Genomic DNA, 17,948 nt, shown 5'->3' on the forward strand with positions numbered 1-17,948 from the left:
TCATCATTATTTCATGTTACTGAAACATTTCTTTGAGATGTCTACTGGCCTAATCCTGTCTATGGATCCATTTTTAAAATAAAATCAGAGATCTGATCAGAAATAAACAGGAAAACCATTTCTGTAAAGTAGCAAAACTCTGTAATTTTTCAGAAAGAAAAGCTATAATAGAAAAGCTTACAGCAGTTAAGTCAGAAAACCGAAGTAAAGAGACAAAGTTTCACCCACTATCCCCTTTTGAAGCTTCCATTTCAGAAGGCTCTTTATTCTAGATGCTTGTGTGGGCAGTAACAGTATGAACTGGCCTTGCTTTCTCTTGTTTACGAAGATGGTACACAGCTATACCCAAATTCACTTAAATTTCTCTTTCCTTTTTTTTTTAGAACTACATAGAGATGACTGAGCAGCTATATGTTAGTTAAATATCACAGAAATAGCCTGAACTGACATTTAGAGTAGAGAACTTACATTCACAAACAAACAGACATGTTAAAAACCCATCTGGATTCGTTCAGAAGCTCATGACTAACGGCTTTGTATAAACTAATCCAACATCAGGATCTCAGATTTAAGAGTAGAGTTGGCTGCTGCATCCTAGCATTGTGACTAGAGATGGACTCCTGAGCACAGAAAGGAAGGAAGAAAGGAAAGAAGGAAGGAAAGAAGGAAGGGAGGAAGGAAGGAAGGAAGGAAGGAAGGAAGGAAGGAAGGAAGGAAAGCCAAGAAATTTTATTCAGCTATTTGAAACATAGAACATCACACATTTATTGTGTTGTTGTTACACCAGTGAATTCAAGACAGTTCACTAATTTAGAAGATGTATACTAGGTGCCTGGCATGTGACCGGGACTCCTCCTAGCCTGGGATAATGTGGCAAACATTCCAGGCATGTTACATCTATCTGGAATGTTACTAGTGATCTCAGTATTTCCTTCTGTCCGGACACTATAAAGATGTAAGCACTGGGGCCAAACTGGTCAGGACTCAATTCTCAGCCTCACTTCTTACCAATCACACAGTCCTGACAGTGAGACCAATCTGCTGCCCATCCTCTTCAGTTGCCCATCAGACAATAAGGTACCAACCTTGGAAACAGCTTGATCCAACCTCAGTGACAGCCAGTTAAAGTCCTTCAGATGAGGAAAGATAGCTCTTGGGGAAAGAAAACAAAATTCTTACAAACTCCCTCTTAAAGGATCTATCTTGAGAGTCCTGTCCAGATAGGACATCTGCCAGCTGACTCTGACCTCCACAAAGAGGAGAACTATTCTCTTTCCTGTAGACGAGGCCCAGAGACCAGGCCCATCCAATTGTGACGATCAGTTGGTCTAGATAACTCTTCCACTCCAGACCTAATCATCAAGTGCCAGAATCACCAGGGATTTCAACTTTTAACAAGCAACATGGAGAAAAGCTATTTAAGGACCGTACAGCCCCCAAACAAAATCTAACGATAAACCCAAACCAGGAGGCTTGCTAAGCACAGGAGGAATTTTTCTCCCAGAGTGCTGAAAGAAAAGGTAACCATCTAATTTCTTTGAACATCTCTAGAATTAGCCTTTTTAATTAGAAGTTACACAGGAAGAGAGTTGGCATGTGGTACCTTGTTAAAACTGTCCCTACTGTTTGGGTTTTCTCTGAAATGGAAAGGTTTCTGTCCTTTTAGATTCAGAAACATTTATCTTATGTATCCTACAAACTACATTATAAATTTATCACAATAACCTATTGAAATTTTAGATAACATTCTTTTTGAAGACTTTTCTGATTAAGAAATTAATACACATAGAGTTAATATAGTATATAATATAATGCACATATTAACAAATAAGACAAAAAATGGAGCCGGGTGGTGGTGGCACATGCCTTTAATCCCAGCACTTGGGAGGCAGAGGCAGGCAGATCTCTGTGAGTTTGAAGCCAGCCTGGTCTACAGAGCGAGATCCAGGACAGGCACCAAAACTACACAGAGAAACCCTGTCTCGAAAAACCAAATAAATAAATAAATAAATAAAGACACAAATGGAAGTTGCTTGTTACCTGACAATTTAAAGTTTTTAAAAATTATTTTATCATTGTTTCTCCTTTCATTTTATTTCCTGTGCATAATTATTTTTCTCGTAATATTTAAAAATAATACTAGGAATACTGACGTTTGCTCGTGCATAATCTCACATGTGTCTACCTGTAGTTGAACACGTCTGATGGCTATTTCACAGAAATTGACTCATTTCTCTATTGTTATTGAGAGGCCCCCACAAGCAGATGCTGTTACAGGTGTTGGGAATGCACTAATGAGTGGTAAGCTGAAATCTGCATCTTAATAAATTTGTCATGGTGGGACATAGTTGAGAGACCAGCTAGACCATGCTTACATGAATAAAAAATAGTTACAGATAATGAATATGCCAGAAATGACAACATTTGGGTGCCTACCAAGAGTCAGAAATAAAGTTCCAAGTGTAAGTTCATTTAATCCTTCCCATTTTTTGAAGTGCTAAAACAAATGACTTACCAGGCATCTAACTATTAACAAGATATTATAAAATAAGTAACTAGAAAAACCTCCCAAGGTCAAGTGGCCAGAAAGGCCCACCCTTGTGGAGATGTTTAGTAGTTACAGATTATAATTTAGAGAGTAAGATGGGGGCAAGGTTATCACTGTGTGCAGAATCACGCTGTGTGAATTTATGGGGTCAGCTCGAAGATACCCACAAGGCCTTGCGGTTTCCTATAGCTGGCTACCCCCACTTATACGATTCTGGCATCACCTCCCTCCTCAATGTATCTACATTAGAAAACTTCGTTGTGGGCTTTTTTTTTCCCCCAACTCATTGAGATTTAAGTTTTTGAAAAGCCATGTTTTAGAACCCAGGCATGACTTTGTCTAGGACCTGAGAGTCAGCCTTTAAAATATAATCATCAAGAACAAGAACCTAATACCCTAAACTCCCAGCTCTGCGCTTAGGAGAAAAGCCTAACTTCTGGAGCCAAGTATTGTTCCAAGATGTAGCTGTTTCGTCTTAAATTAGGATGAAAGCATTTCCTTAAGATGATGGCTACTTTTTGTAACCCCATCTCCAGGCACTCTGCAACATAGGCTCACATACACTCAATAGGCCATCCACACACTCCCTAGCACATACATACCCGCTAATACATCATGAACAAGAGCTTTGGTGTACAGATGTTGACTTTTCCACCCAACAATGTTAATGACATTCTTACTCACTTGGCAGCATATTTCTTGGAAACCCTGGCAGAACCTGCAAGGCCCAAGTACAACTCCTGGCCCTTCCCTTAACTATTAAAACTACTTCCATGAGTACACTGTGTCTCTGTGCCTCTCAATTGCAGGATAAATGTAGGACTTAAGGATTTTGTTAGTGGGGTTTTTGTGGTTGGTTAGACTCAGGGGAACAACATTTTATATCTTTGTTGTAAAACAGGAAACATCTCTTTAACTTAAACTGACATTGGCACCCACAGTGACTCATGTGCGGGCAGGTTCTACCATCCAGAGAAAGTACAGCTACCTTCCACGCAGGGAAGGGAGGAGGGCAGGGTGTGTCATGCCCAGGCAAGGTCAGACTAGGCTGTGCAGAATGGCGTAGGAGCAAAACCAGGCAGGTGGGGGAGGAGCAGGCCGGCTCATGAGTCCTGAGGGTTGAAACTAAGGAAGTAAAACCCTTTCGACAGCAAAACATAACATCTCAGGCAAGATCAGATTGTGCCCAACCCACCAAATACAAGGCATCGTGACCAGAATTGGGTGATGAAAGAGGTGGGGATAGCTGCCATAATCACTCTAGACTTTATCTTGTCTTGAAGATGACAATGGTACCTATGGATCTACTTGGAGTCTGTACCTCATATGCTTTCAACAAAATTCCAAGGCCGAGCTGGCTTCATTCATTAAAACAGAAAAAGAGAGCTCACTGATTCCCCACCACCATCTCGGGATGGGGAAAGAGTACAAACACACATACACACATAGTGATGCCCATGGTGTGTTTCAGCATGCTAGCCACTGCCTTGAGATGTCCATAAATTGCTCCCAAATAATTCAGTTGGTCTGGGAGCATTAGTAAAGAAGTCTTACCTGTACTGTCCCTCTGTCCTCACAAAACAGGACTAAGGAAGACAAAAGAAATTTCTGTGGTTAAAGAATTTACATTAGGAATTGAAGATCTTGTATCAGAATGTGGCCTTGGATTGTGGAGGTGGTTCAGTGCATAAAATGCTTAGTGAGAAAGAATAAGGACCTGAGTTCACATCCTCAGCACTCACACCAAAGTTGAGCCCTTGATTACCCATAGGTCCTTTGCTGTGTGGCTCAGACAGTAAATTCTCAGTGCTTACCTAGTCAGTCAGTCTAGCTCAAACTATGAACTCAGACCAACCAGTGAGAGACCCTGCCTCAAAAATATGGTGGAGTACTAAAGGAGATAACACCCAAAGTTGACCTCTGGCCTCCAAAAGCCCAAACATAAAATAATTAAAAACTAAAAATAAATCAGTTAAAATGTGGTCATAATAGACAGTAAAGAGAATTTATGAACACATGTGATAAGTGTATGATCAGCCTCCCTCTGCTCTCCTTGGCCTCTTAGCCTCAGGATCCTGTCCTGCCTGGATACCTCAAGTACTCACTTGTCAGGTGAGCAACTCTGTCTTTCCTGAATTATGGGCCGCAAAGCACTAAGCTCATTGTGGCCTGGTCCTAATGTATCTCACTCTAACTCATCTCCCATACCTGGAGATGAAGTGGAGTTCAACTCCTCGTATCACTGCAACAAACTACTGTTATTCAGCCTAGAAAGGAGAAAATAGGAATATAAAATACAAAATGAGGTTCTTGGGGCAGCCTTTCAAACCTGTGAACAGCAGGTTCATATGTCCTATGAAAAAGCCATGCTAATCATTGGAGGAATGGAGACCAGTGTCCCACTTTAGACTATGCACAGCGTTGTCCATAAACTCAGCATTGGGCCAGAGTCCTTTACAAACACTGTGTGCATGCTTTCATTGAATCCAAACCATAGTAGGGAAAACAAACTTGTAAAGCTGCCTATTTTGGTGGGTGTCGAGGCATCCTCACATATTATCACTGGAGGCCTGAAGACTTGATGGAGTTCATCACTCTATACACTATGTCACCACCATTGTGTGACCCTTAGAATGACCGTGAACTTATGATTTGCACATACATCTAGAAAGCAATTAAGAGAGAGATTCTAGTTTTTTTTTAATAAAAAGCCAGATACCAAAACATATATTCTGTAGTTTCATGAGTACGAAATCACAAAGAGGCTATCTACTATGAGACAAACCCAGACATCTGTTACCTTTGAGCTGCAGGTGGAAGAGGCTGTGAGGACACATTCCTAGGTGCTAAAAATATTTACTGTCCTAAGTTATCGAGGTTGCTAACAGGTATTTACCAATGTGAAAGAAAATTCATCAAGCTATATATGTAAGATGCACATATTTTAGAGCATGTAAATTATACCTCAAGTGAAAATTAAGTAGAAAAATGTACATTCCAAAATGAAAAACAAAAAGACCTGTAAACTAAGAATCATATCCATGATCTAAAATCATGATTAGCCCAATAAACTAATGCATTGAATATTCATGATACATAATGAATAAGGTCCTCTGTGCTTGGAGGCCCAGTTCAACTATGATTCCAACATGATTTCTGAAATAGCTTGCTCGATTAATATACCCACAAGCACATGCCCATGCATCAGTCACCTTTGTTTTTTCATTGTTGGCTGTTAAACTGGCGCCTGTCCTGGAGACATCAGCCTCTGCAGACTTACCTAGCAGTTATTAGAATGCTTTATCCCCAAAGCTTCAGACATGTTCAGAATATTAATAAAATATATTCCTTTTCTGACTCTACAAGGCTTACCTAGTGACCCTTCCTATATGTCAGCCAAATTTCTGATGCCCTGACAATGGTTCTCTTCATCTGTGCAGTTCCAAGAAAGGGTGACGCTTAAAAGTGGACCAGAGGTAGCTAAGCTATCTCAATATTCACCAGCCTATCTCTTCTCTACCTTTTTCTCCGCCTTGACTTTAGTTGAGGTTTCATTATCTCTCACTCTTTGGAACATCTGTAGTTCCCATTTGCCTCACCTCTCTCTCCTCCATTATCAGAGACCCCACCTGCCTTGGCCTTTTTAGTGGTTCTGAGGCAACCCCATGGTCAAGCCCAAACCACTCTATTCAGTAAAGGTAACCGTTTTACTGAATCTGCTGTCTCACACCCCCATCACTTCTTGCATGCATTCTGCATCATCCAGTATTGCTCCATGGGTGCATGACTATGATTGACATTTCAGGTGGGACAATTCTTCATTGTGCAGAAGTATTCTGTGCATTCCAGTAGGTTTAGCATCCCTGGCTCCTGCCCACTGAATGCCTGTGGTACCCACCTTCAGATATTGTGACAACTGAAACATGCCCCAGATGTTTCCAAACACTCTGAGCTGCCCCCTTTCCAACTGACTACCTCCTACTGGTCCTTCATACCTCACCTCAAGTGCTGAGCTGAGCCACATGGAAATGCTTTGGTTATTGTCCAAGAACATGGTATTAGCTACTTAATATGTTCTCCTGGAAGCCTTCCCTAGTGATGTACAAGTATACCCCATGACTGTCTATATTAACGTGCTTGCTACCAGGCACTGTAATAACCAGGCTACATATCATCCCTTCCTCTTACCACATGGTTTAACCCTAATTAACTATGAGCACATTACCAACTCTTACATCATTTCATCTCTCTAGCACTTGTGTTTGGCGCATAAGGAGACTAACCCTGGTCTGAACCAATGAACAGGATGATAGGCATACTTTCCCTGATGACTCAAGGTTACTATTCCTGGGCATGGAGATGTCTTCAGGGCATACTGAAGCCACTATTCTTTCTAGCTTGTTGTCAAAAGACCCAACTCTTGGCTGCATTGTAGGGGTGTTTGTGTGTGTGTGTGTGTGTGTGTGTGTGTGTGTGTGTGTGTGTGTGTGTGTGTGTAGGCCATCTGGAGGGCTATGGAAGCACACTGGTGAGGCTCTGGAATGATGCCATTCTTTGAGAGTCCTGTTGTTAGATTCTCTCTGCCCTCTGGCTACTAAGGCTTTGGGGTTCTAAGACCTTCGTAAGTAGTTATTTTTCTTTGGAAGACTGCTTAAAGGTAGCTCAGGACTTAAAAGTACAGAAAGGTTCCCAGCCGAGATGAAGAGCGGCTGGTAGAAGGATTAGCCAAGTGACTTTCCCAGGTGTTTTCTAAATGGTTGCTGTTTCTATATAGCCACCAAGTGTATGGTTCTACTTATTTATGTTAAAATGCTTATATTAATAAACACTGGACTGTGCATCTCAAATACAGGACCATTCTAATTTTGGAGGAATGACTGCCAATTACAGAAGTGCAACCTTTCTGTTGTAATCTGTACAAAAGCCAGGCCATGAGGAGCAGAAGCAAAGGGGTAAAACCAGGCAAAATTAAATGAAGACACATTTTTTCAGAAAAATTCATGTGTGTTGTACCCTTAAAGATCCTTAATATACATCTCAATAAATAATATGTGATTCCATCAACAAGTAACTTTTCAGTCCTTTTATTTTCAATATATAATCATAATTACTTTCTGCTTGATAAGGCAATTACATCAATTTAAGAAACAATTAAATACACAGAAGAAAATTAAATATTTTTACAATAGCTTATTGCCTACGGGAATGTCCACATAATCCTATTCCCTTAAACATAATATTATACCTTACATTAAGCCCTCCCATAGCTTGTGGGAAATTAACATTAAATAGCTACACATAGAAAACCTAGATCTATAAATAACATAAAACACAACTTAACTCTAACACGAGCTTAAACAAGACACACTATGATGCAATATGAATCAACTTCATCCATTGGACAAGTCCAGTGAGACACAAATCAGGTCTGTACAGTGATGTGCAGGTGAAGCCTCCAACCCCAGCTGTGTGTGAGCATTTCATCCTTGGACTGTGTCCAATTCCATCCAGAAAAGCATCAGTTTTTACATCCTCTTAACTCTCAGGCTGTAATAAAAGAGGGAAAAAAGTGTAAACTGTAAATAGAGGAATGGATGGTAGAAATGGCTTTGGTACCCATAAGTTTCTTCACACACCTTCACCCTCATCTCAATATGAAAAGAAGCTCAGAGTCCCTATGAGGAACTTGAGTCTGAGAAAGGATGGCCTTGCTCAACATAACTAAGCTAGTTCACGACAGGACCAGGATATAAACACTTGTCTAGGGTTTCTAAGTTTAGTATATATGGTGCTACCATCTATCGATTGAATGTTACATTACTGTTGTAAACCAGAATCACTGGTCTCTTTTTAATTAAATTTATTTTTCAGGGTTTAGCAACCAACTAAGTGTCAGGAAAGCTATACATGATAAAAAGAGGAAGCATCTCAGCAATGAAAATCAAGTAGCTAATGACTATCAGATGCACAGGGAGATCTGATACATCATGTGAGAAAAGAAATTAAGTTAAAATAAAAACAAACATAATGATGGAATTGACATGTAAGCACAAAAAAAAAATGCATTCTATGCTTGAATGGTCTAACTCTAATTTTCCCTTCTAAAATCCGATGTCTCTAGACTGAAGACCTCCTCCAGGCCTGCGGCCCACCCTCTGCTCCCTTCTTCCCCCACCATTCAGGTAGACTGCTTGTCCTTCAGTGATCCATACCTGAGGAGGCGCACGACCCTTTTCACCCAGGTCTGCTTTGGATCAGCACACACAGCCAGTTTCTTTTTGGTGTGAAAGCTGAAAAATCAAAAATTGAAAATTTTATTTGCCTTCAGTAAGCACTTAAACGTGTTCATGTTTCACAGACCATGCAAGGAAGCTTCACACACTAGTGCGTTGTTCCACACACTAAGCATTTGGCTCCAGAGATGAAAGGAAAGAGAAAAATGCTCATAATAAATCCTGATGGAAGGGATGGAAGAGTCTTCTTCAGACCTTCCCTATGATGTAACAGAGAACTCTACAGTTGCAGAAGACGCAGTCCAAGACTTGCCATTCAGTGTTTGCTGCTGGTGGAGGTTTGTAATATGCATGTACATGGTTGGTAGCTTGTATTATTCCAAAATATAACACCCTAAAAGAACCATGAGTATTTTAAGTGATATTATAGTTAGCCCCATTTTCCAGTAGAAAAATGCTGAATTCAAAGGTGTCTTCCATGTGTCACATTCAACAAGTTTATTCTAGAGAGTGACTCTGCCCTGTGCGATGTTTACTCCTTCAAAACCTAAGAGCTAAACTTTGGACTTATTTCAGTACTACTTAAGCTTTTGAAGTACATATGAAATAAAGCTAGTTTGTTCCGTGTATTATTTCCGAATAAAATTCCAATAAAGTTAAAAAAAAGTTTCTGAAATTTCCATGTATTCCTGACATAATGGAATTAAAGTTGATGGATAACTTACATGACAGCGTTAATGTCACAAGCTTCGTCAGCCAGCTGTTCTGTGAAACCCACAATAGCTTTGGAAGGAATGACGCTCTTTGTGTACCGAAGGCAGCAGTCAAAGCTGCTTGCTGCTAAAAGGAAAAACCAAAGCCATTGAGTTCCCAGGGATGAGTTTTCATGTCTTTGAAACCTAACTGAGGGTCTTTTAGGTCTAATTTAACACAGTTCCCAGATATCATTTTTAAAAATGGTATGCTGGGATGTTTTGGTTCAACTAACACAGTATACAAGCCCATGGCGTCTCTCAATCTTTAATAAGAAATCGAAATATTTCTTGGCAGTTTGCCATAATCACTAAAGAATATGGGTATCCGTCCCCACCACCATCCTTCAAAAATAAAAGACCTTTATAGAGAAGCATTTCATATTCAGAATATGGGGGGGGCATATTTCAATCTGCCCTCTGGCTATTGAGTAGACAGTAGTGAAATTACAAACAAAATGTGATTTTCTAAGAACTACAAAAAAAAAAAAAATTACAGAGGGAAATGTAGTCGTTAGGAGTTGTGCCCAAAGCACTCTGAAGCTATTGTATTGGCTGATAGAATTTAAACCCCATTCACGAAGTTCACCACGTGTTTTCAGGCATGCACCTGTTGCAGATAGTGATATAATAAAGCAATACTTAGACACTCCTCAGAGTTAAAGTGTAACCTGCTGTAAGGCACTGGATAAATGTTATCTCAAAGTTGGAGAACAATGTCCTCAGGCCTCACAGGGACACTGAGGTCAAGTGTCACAGTCTGAACCTTAAAGGGAAATTATGAACTTTACTAACATTACTTTGTTGGGAGGTTAAAAAAGGGGGGCTGGAAGTGAAATGTTCTCCACGTTTCTGAATAATGTCACACTCAGAACATCACTCCCAGAAAAGGTATTTAGGCATTGTCCTGAAGTTGAAGTGTCTCCGGAAGCCCATTCACTCTCCAAATCTGCTAGAATTGACAGGAGAGAAGATCCCTGGTCGCTAGCATCCACTCTTTCCTCCTCCTCTCACCCAACCGGACCCTCTTACACACCTCTTAGCGGGCTGCTCTCCACAGGGCATCCCAAGATAAGGCCTGGGGAAAAGAAAGCCTTTGTCCCTCCTGTACCAGCAGAAGGGGTCACACTTACCTTCTGACTGGCTGTGGAGGTGAGCAAGCAGCACCCATGCCAAAGCAAGGAAGAGCAGGCTTTTGCCACTGCAGAACATTCTCAGCTCCAGGAGTGATCCGCTCAGTGCTGGGTGCTCAGTGCTGGGTACCCAGTGCCCTGTGAGTGTTCTTCTGTTCCAGCTCCAGCTCTACTTATAGCAAAATATTGGGAATGTACACAAGAAGGCGTGTGCTTTCTCGGGGTTTTCCCCCATTGATTAATCTGCCTCCTCCTCTCATCACAAAGAAAACCCACAGGGAAAACTTCCTTCCTTTCCCTAATGTTGGGAAGGTGTGAAGGTCAGGTGGGGGCTGGGGAGGGGAGGTGGAGCACAAGGGAGGGGAGAATCCTGTTAATTCCTCTGGATGTAGGAAGAAGAAAGGCAGCTCAGACTAGTGGCCCAGAAATGGCACCCATCCAGATTTAATTTAATCTCTCTCTCTCTCTCTCTCTTTTTTTCTCTCTCTCTCTGAAAGAGAGGAACAGCCTCTGAATGGGAACATTTTCATACTCCTATTGTTACACCAGTTTCCTGCCCACAGTCAGTGCTGGAGGGGGGAGAGCAGGCATGCTGCAACACAAGTTTGTGATTACATGATGGAGATTTAGCAGTCACAGAAGATTCTGAACTTCTAGGCCAACATCCAGAGCAGGTTGTAAAGCGACGTGACAGAAGTGACCCAAACTGTGATGGAAAATACCAGCCTCACCACCTCCCCTCAAGCAGCGACTTCATCTTGATTTTACACCAGCGTCTCCTCTCTAAGAATCCTCTGTATGTATATGCCCTTAATCAATACCGCAGCCCAGAACCACCACCACCCTCCACCTGCCTTTTGTTCTTTGTGATGATGGACTGAATACAGAGCCTAAGGGAGGGAAGAAAACAAAGACTATCAGCAACGGCCGATGGAAAAACAATCCCGAAATGGTGATGGTGATGATAACAAAAATGTATTGGGATCTCTCCTAAGAGCTGTCTACCAGAAAAATCGAGCGAAAGTAAAAGAATCCAAAAAATAATAATTAAATAAAAGATAACTGGGATTTCCTATCCTTATGCTAGATATGATAGATTTTAGACAAAACAGATAGACACTGTTTCAGATAAGGATGGATTCTCACACTATTAAAGGATCTAGACATTCATGAATATATGAATATAAACATGAAAGTTATGAACATATATATATATAAATATATATATATGTGTGTGTGTGTGTATACATCAAACAATTGCACCACTAAATACACGACAGAAAAATTAGCAGAGCTGAAGAGAAGAAATGAAAATTCAATAATACAAATTGAAGGGTACCATTCCACACTTTTCAGTGATTATTTAAAAAAAAAAAGTGGGCTGAAGATCTACCCAAAAACCCCACAACTTAAATAGTACTCTAAGCCAAAAGACAACAGACAACTCTAGAACGTTCTACCCAGAAATAAGATAATCATTTCTCTCAGCTGCACATTAAAGAATCTCCAAGATAAACTACATGATAGGTTACTGAAGACATCCTAAAAAACTTTCAAAAGTGTTTAAATAATAGATATTATGTTTTTGGAAAGCACAATGAAATTAAACCATCAGTCAATAGGAGGAGGAAATTTGGGGATTCACAAACGTATAAAAATTGATTGACATATTCCTAAATAACCAACATGCAAAAAAATCACTAGAAGTAGAAAAATACTTTGAGATGAGTCAAAACAAAAAAACAGCTTTCTAAAACTTAGAAGAGACTGTGAGAACAGTGCTCAGAGGGGAGCCCACAGCTGCAACATCTGCATTAAAACCAAGAACAATGCCAAGTCAGTACCCTTACCTTCCACTTCAAGACACTCAGACAAAGTAGAGCAAGCTGAACTCAAAGCGGTCAAGGGGAAACGTAAGAACTACAGCAAAACAGCAGAGGAAACCAATGGGACCCGAACCTTATTCTTTGTCATGGTTGACATTAGCAAGCTTTAATTCCAATAACCAAGAAGATGGAAAAGAAAATCCCCTCAGGGATGAGAGCACATCACTACTGACTTGAAATTCAAGAATCGTAAGAGAAAACTATGGACAACTGTATGTCATACAACATACAACGTGAATGGAAGGACCACATTTGTGAAACTGAGTCAGAACTAGAATAGAATATTGAATAGATTTAAACAAGGGACCATATTAGTAACTGTAGTTTTTCTTCACAAAGAAAATCCCAGAATCAGATTGGTTCACTAGTAAGTTCTGTCAAACAGTCAAAGAAAACTTGTTGTCAACCTTCCACAACTTTAACAAAAAATCAAGAGAGGAAATTTCTGACTCATTCCGTGAGTACAATATTGGTGGACAATAATGAGAGGAAGACCTCATGTGAAAAGAAAACCACAAGTCAGTACTTCTTAGTACACAAGGAGCCATTATAAGTGTGTACTGCTTTGCCGAGGACCCTAGCTTTCAGTTCCCAGTATGCCAGTTGGGCAAATCACCTCTAACTCCAGCTATAGGGGAATCTGATGCCCTCTTCTGGTCTCACAGACACATATGTATACATAATTAAGAGTAATATAAATCTTTGTTAGAAAATTTTTACATAGAAACAGACAGGAAAGTCCTCAACAACACACTAGCAAACTGAATCAAGTCACATATATAATAGACTTATGAATCACACTTAAATGGGATTAATTATACCAGCCAACTAGAACATTAGGCACCTCAGAAGGCATGGAACTAAAGGATATGTACTGCCACATTTATTTAAAAAAATCCATTTGGAAACATATTTGATAGACTCTAATGCTTACTCATGATAAAAATACCCAACAATCTCGGAGTCATAGAGAAATTCCTCAATCTGATAAAGTTGATTTGTGAAAACCCCAGAGTTAATGGCATGCTTACTGTTGAAAGGCTTAATACTTGATCCTGAGGGCATGAATAAGACAGGGATGTCTGCTCTCACCATTTGGCACTGTACCAGATGTGCACACACAACTAATTAAGCATGAAACTGGGAAGGAGGGGGCACCCAGATGATAGTGGAGGTAGGAACTGAATAAATGTGCAGATGATAGAAGCTTGCACATGCAAAATCCTTTTTTAAATCCTCTAATATGATTAGAACTGAGGCCCAAGAATCAACCTCACTCTACAAAAACAATTGTATGTCTACAAACTATCAGTGAATAGTCTGAAAATACAACTAAGAAAATAACTTTACAACGTCCTCAAAAAGAATAAAATATGAGATGTTTGTGGTGACACGAGCCTGTCATATCAGCACTCAGAAAATACAAAAAATAAAATAGGCATAAATTTGAGAAAAGAATGGACCGGCAAGATGGCTCAGTAGATAAAGGCATTTTCCTCTGAGCCACACCACCTGCATTTGATCTCTGGAACCTACATGATCGAAACAGAGAACCATTCCTGAAATTCATCCTCTGACCTCCACATACACACATTTGGCATATGCACACTCACAAGCACATGCATAACAAATTTTTCTTAATTTGACAGAAGTAAAAATATACTAAAACCTAAAAATATCATTAAATAGTTAAGAACAGCTACATAATGGAAACATACTCCAGCTCCACAAAATAGATTAATATTATTAAGATAGCCATATTCACTACATTCATCTACAGGTTCAACACAGGTCCTATTTAAAGTCAATTAGCTTCTTTTTAGAAATAGAAAAAACAAACAAAAAAAAACAGTATTTAAAATAACACGGAATTGGAAGGGATCCTGAATGGCCCACACAATCTTGAAAAGAACAAAAACAAGTGGAAGGAGTCACATTTTCTCACTCCAGCCCTTATGGAAAAGCTGCGCTGACCAAGAAGTTGGTTTGAGGACAGCTGTGACCAACGGCAAAGAACTGAAACACTGGAGTTTAGCCCCTGTCTTTGAAGAATCGATTTTTGCTTACTGTGATGAAAGAAAGAGTCTTCTCAGTGAATAGTGCTGGATATTCACATGAAAAAAAAAATGTTAGACTTGCAACATACACAAAATAGCTCAAAATGAGTCACCAGCGTAATGATAATTTTAAACTATAAAATTCCTAGAGGTAAACACAGAAATCAACCTTCCTGACCATAGATTATGCAATGGCTTTTGTTCCTGGCATCAAAAGTTCAAGCAATGGAACAAAAGAGGAAAGAACGTGAATTAGGTAAAAGCCAGCAAGAGGGAAGAAAGGGCATGAGGGAGGGCAGCAGGGAGTGAATACAGCTGTAAAGGGTACACCTGTGTGAAATGTTACAAAAGAAAAACATTTGCACATGCATGCATGCACACACACACACACACACACTCACTCACAAGCATATACAAAATAAATATATTAAAATTTAATTAACAGCCAGGCGGGTGGTGGTGCACACCTTTAATCCTAGCACTCGGGAGGCAGAGGCAGGTGAATCTCTCTGAGTTCGAGGCCAGCCTGGTCTACAAAGCGAGTTCCAGGTCATCCAGGACTATTACACAGAGAAACTCAGTCTAAAAGTCAAAAATAAATAAAAATAAATAAATAAATAAAATGTAATTAACCTTTTAATGAACAAAGTGCCTGAGTAGCCATTTCTCCAAAAGGGCCATATAAATGCCCGATGAGCACGCACAAAAGCTCAAGATTCTTAGCGTTCTGAGTCACACAGGAAATGCAAATCCAAGCCACCATAACATACCAGATCACACCCACCAGGATGGCTACAATCAGTAAGTAAATAGGAAGAGCTGCTGGTGCTGTGGAGAAATGGGAAATGAGAAACGGAGCAGAGATTTGGGCAACAGTCTGACAGCGCGTCCAGTGTTTAATCATAGAGTAGGCCCCAGCAATCCCAGCCCTAGATATACACCCAAGAGAGTGCAAATACACATCCTCACACAAACTCCGTGGATGGCTGGACTCACAACAGCAAGCAAGCAGAAACAGTTCAAGTGTCATCGGCTGATGAATAGATAAATGCAATGAACTATTATTACCCAGTAACCAAAATCAGTGAGGCAATAGGAACACAAAAATGCATGAACCTAGGAAAACACTGTTCTCAGTGAAAGAGGCCATGTCCAAGAGACTACCCACGTGCGATTCCTTCTATGGGAACTGTTCAGAACTGGCAAATCAGTAAGAGTGGAGAGGCAACAGGGTGATTGTCCCGGGCAAGGCTGAGGGAATGAAAGCAGAATGTGGGTGACTGCTGATGGATCTGTGATACTTGGTTCTTCTTTACCTCCAAAACAGATACTGGTCATGGTTGCACAGCCCGGGGAATACACGAAAACACAGCAAATCGTGCAGCGGAGCTGGTGGGTTTTATGGTATGTCAATTACACCTCAATAAAGACGACAGCAACAAAGGAGTGCCCTGTCTGCCTGTGTCTGGTCCCTGCCCCAGCTGTCAAAGCCTCTTTCTTCTCTGTCACTAGTCAGGGGGCCTTGCAACCTGTGTCCGCTTTTTCTGTTCCCTCCACTCCTGTCACACCCCCTGCTCACCTCTCTCTTTCTCACGTCTAAATAGGCACAGAAAAAGAACTGCCCTTTTAGAACTGGTATTGAGATAAGTAGGAGAGAAAACATAAAATTTGTCGTCCTAAGTCTAACCTTTTATACTTAGCATGATGATTTCCAGTTGCATTCATTAAATGTCATCATTTCATTTTTATTTATGGCTGCATAAAATCTATATAACACACATGTGTAGTGTGTGTGTGTGTGTGTGTGTGTGTGTGTGTGTGTGTGTGTGTAACATTTTCCTTACCTATTCATATTTTATGGATATTCAGGCAGCTCCCATTTCTTGGTCATCATCAATAGCGCCCCACTAAACATGGATGCACATCTATATGCATATCTCTGTGGTACCACTTACAGTCCCTTCTATAAAACCAAGAGTGTATAGCTGGGTTACACAGTAGTTCTGTTTTTAGTTTTCTCAGAAGTTTTCGAATTAATTTCCTTATAGTTAGACATTTGCATTCCTACCAGTGAACAAGAGGTTTTTTTCTCTCACATCCTTTCCAGCATTAGTTGGAACAATACTGCATATTACTTTCTTGATCTCAGCCAGGATGAATGAAATGAGATGGAATCTCAAAGTAGTTTTGGTTTGCATGTTCTTGATTACTGGGGATATTGAACCTGTTTTTAAAATGTTTATTAGCCATTTGTTTTCCTTCTTTTTCAAAGTAACTTTGATTGAAGTTGTCCTTTGACAAAAAAAAAAAAAAACTACCAGAGGGATTTTTCTTTGGTTGGTTGATTGGATTTTTATGAGGGGTTGGGGTAATTTCTGGAATTTATTCTTTTCAAATAACTTAGACACAACTGTCACAAGTCCTAATTCCTACATATAGTAGATTCTCAGGGCCTTGCTTTCCACACCCTCCCAAAAAAGTTGACAAGTATCTCTTCTATGGAAGGAGCTTATTGGTGTGTATATATAGACAGCTGAAAGCTGGTGTCTGCATTCAGTGTAAGCATCTTTAAAAGCAGTACGTACCACATACGTTTTACTTAAAACATTAATAGAATTGCTAACAAAATGACCATCTAGACATTGCATGACTTATTTCAGTTTCTATGATGGGTGAATATTAACTTGGCGTGACAATCACGTTCTGTGTCCACCCAACATCTTCTGTCTCTGCTGAATTTCCATGATACATCTTAGGAAGGAGGAAGTTCGTTGCAAAGCTGCATGGATTGTGCTTCTATTAGGTGCAAGACAGGGAATGTGCTATGAAAGCAAGGAGCCATGATGTTTGATTCCTGCTAAAGGGAGCACATTCCTGGGAGAGGAGAACTTCAAAAGAAGACATAGACCACCGTAGATCCTGCAAAGTACTGCATCAGAGACAAACCAAGAGCTGTGGCAGGACAAGGATGATGTCCCTGTCTGGAGCAGCATAGGAGGCATGTCTGAGCTTCAAGTTGAAGGGAAGTTAGACATTTCCCTTCCCAATGTCAAATTCAAACATCCCCAGCCTTTCTTTCTGATCACCAAGAAACTGTCAGCTTTAAATTTCTAATCTTTCAATGAAAAAGTTCAACCCACACTGGAAAAAATGTCCAGTCGTATGGATGCATATCTTGCACTCTTCCTGACTTGGTGACTTTGAAAGAAAGTAAGAAGCTGACCCTCAGATCTCCTTCTCATAATTAGGGGTAGTAAAATGCTTCATAGAACACAGTAGGTTTTCAGCAAGTATTCCCCTCTTCCTCCCTCTCAGTTTTCCTTTCTGGTCTCAGGATTA

At 40.2% G+C, this 17,948-nt stretch overlaps 1 protein-coding gene across 2 annotated transcripts; it reads right to left on the reverse strand.

Moving 5' to 3' along the window:
• Window positions 1-8,073: 8,073 nt before the first annotated feature.
• Window positions 8,074-10,745, reverse strand: Ccl20 (C-C motif chemokine ligand 20). 2 transcript variants are annotated; one of them, XM_059278836.1, is made up of 4 exons: window positions 10,667-10,745; window positions 9,507-9,618; window positions 8,761-8,838; window positions 8,074-8,095 (listed from the first exon to the last, which is right to left on the reverse strand). In XM_059278836.1, exons 1-4 carry the CDS (start codon window positions 10,743-10,745, stop codon window positions 8,074-8,076), a joined length of 291 nt encoding a protein of 96 aa, XP_059134819.1. The 2 variants fall into 2 exon arrangements, with proteins under 2 accessions (XP_059134819.1, XP_059134818.1); XM_059278835.1 differs by having other exon boundaries at window positions 9,507-9,621.
• Window positions 10,746-17,948: the final 7,203 nt, after the last annotated feature.

The sequence above is a fragment of the Peromyscus eremicus genome, chromosome 13 (assembly GCF_949786415.1).
Source record: "Peromyscus eremicus chromosome 13, PerEre_H2_v1, whole genome shotgun sequence".
Taxonomy (NCBI): domain Eukaryota; kingdom Metazoa; phylum Chordata; class Mammalia; order Rodentia; family Cricetidae; genus Peromyscus; species Peromyscus eremicus.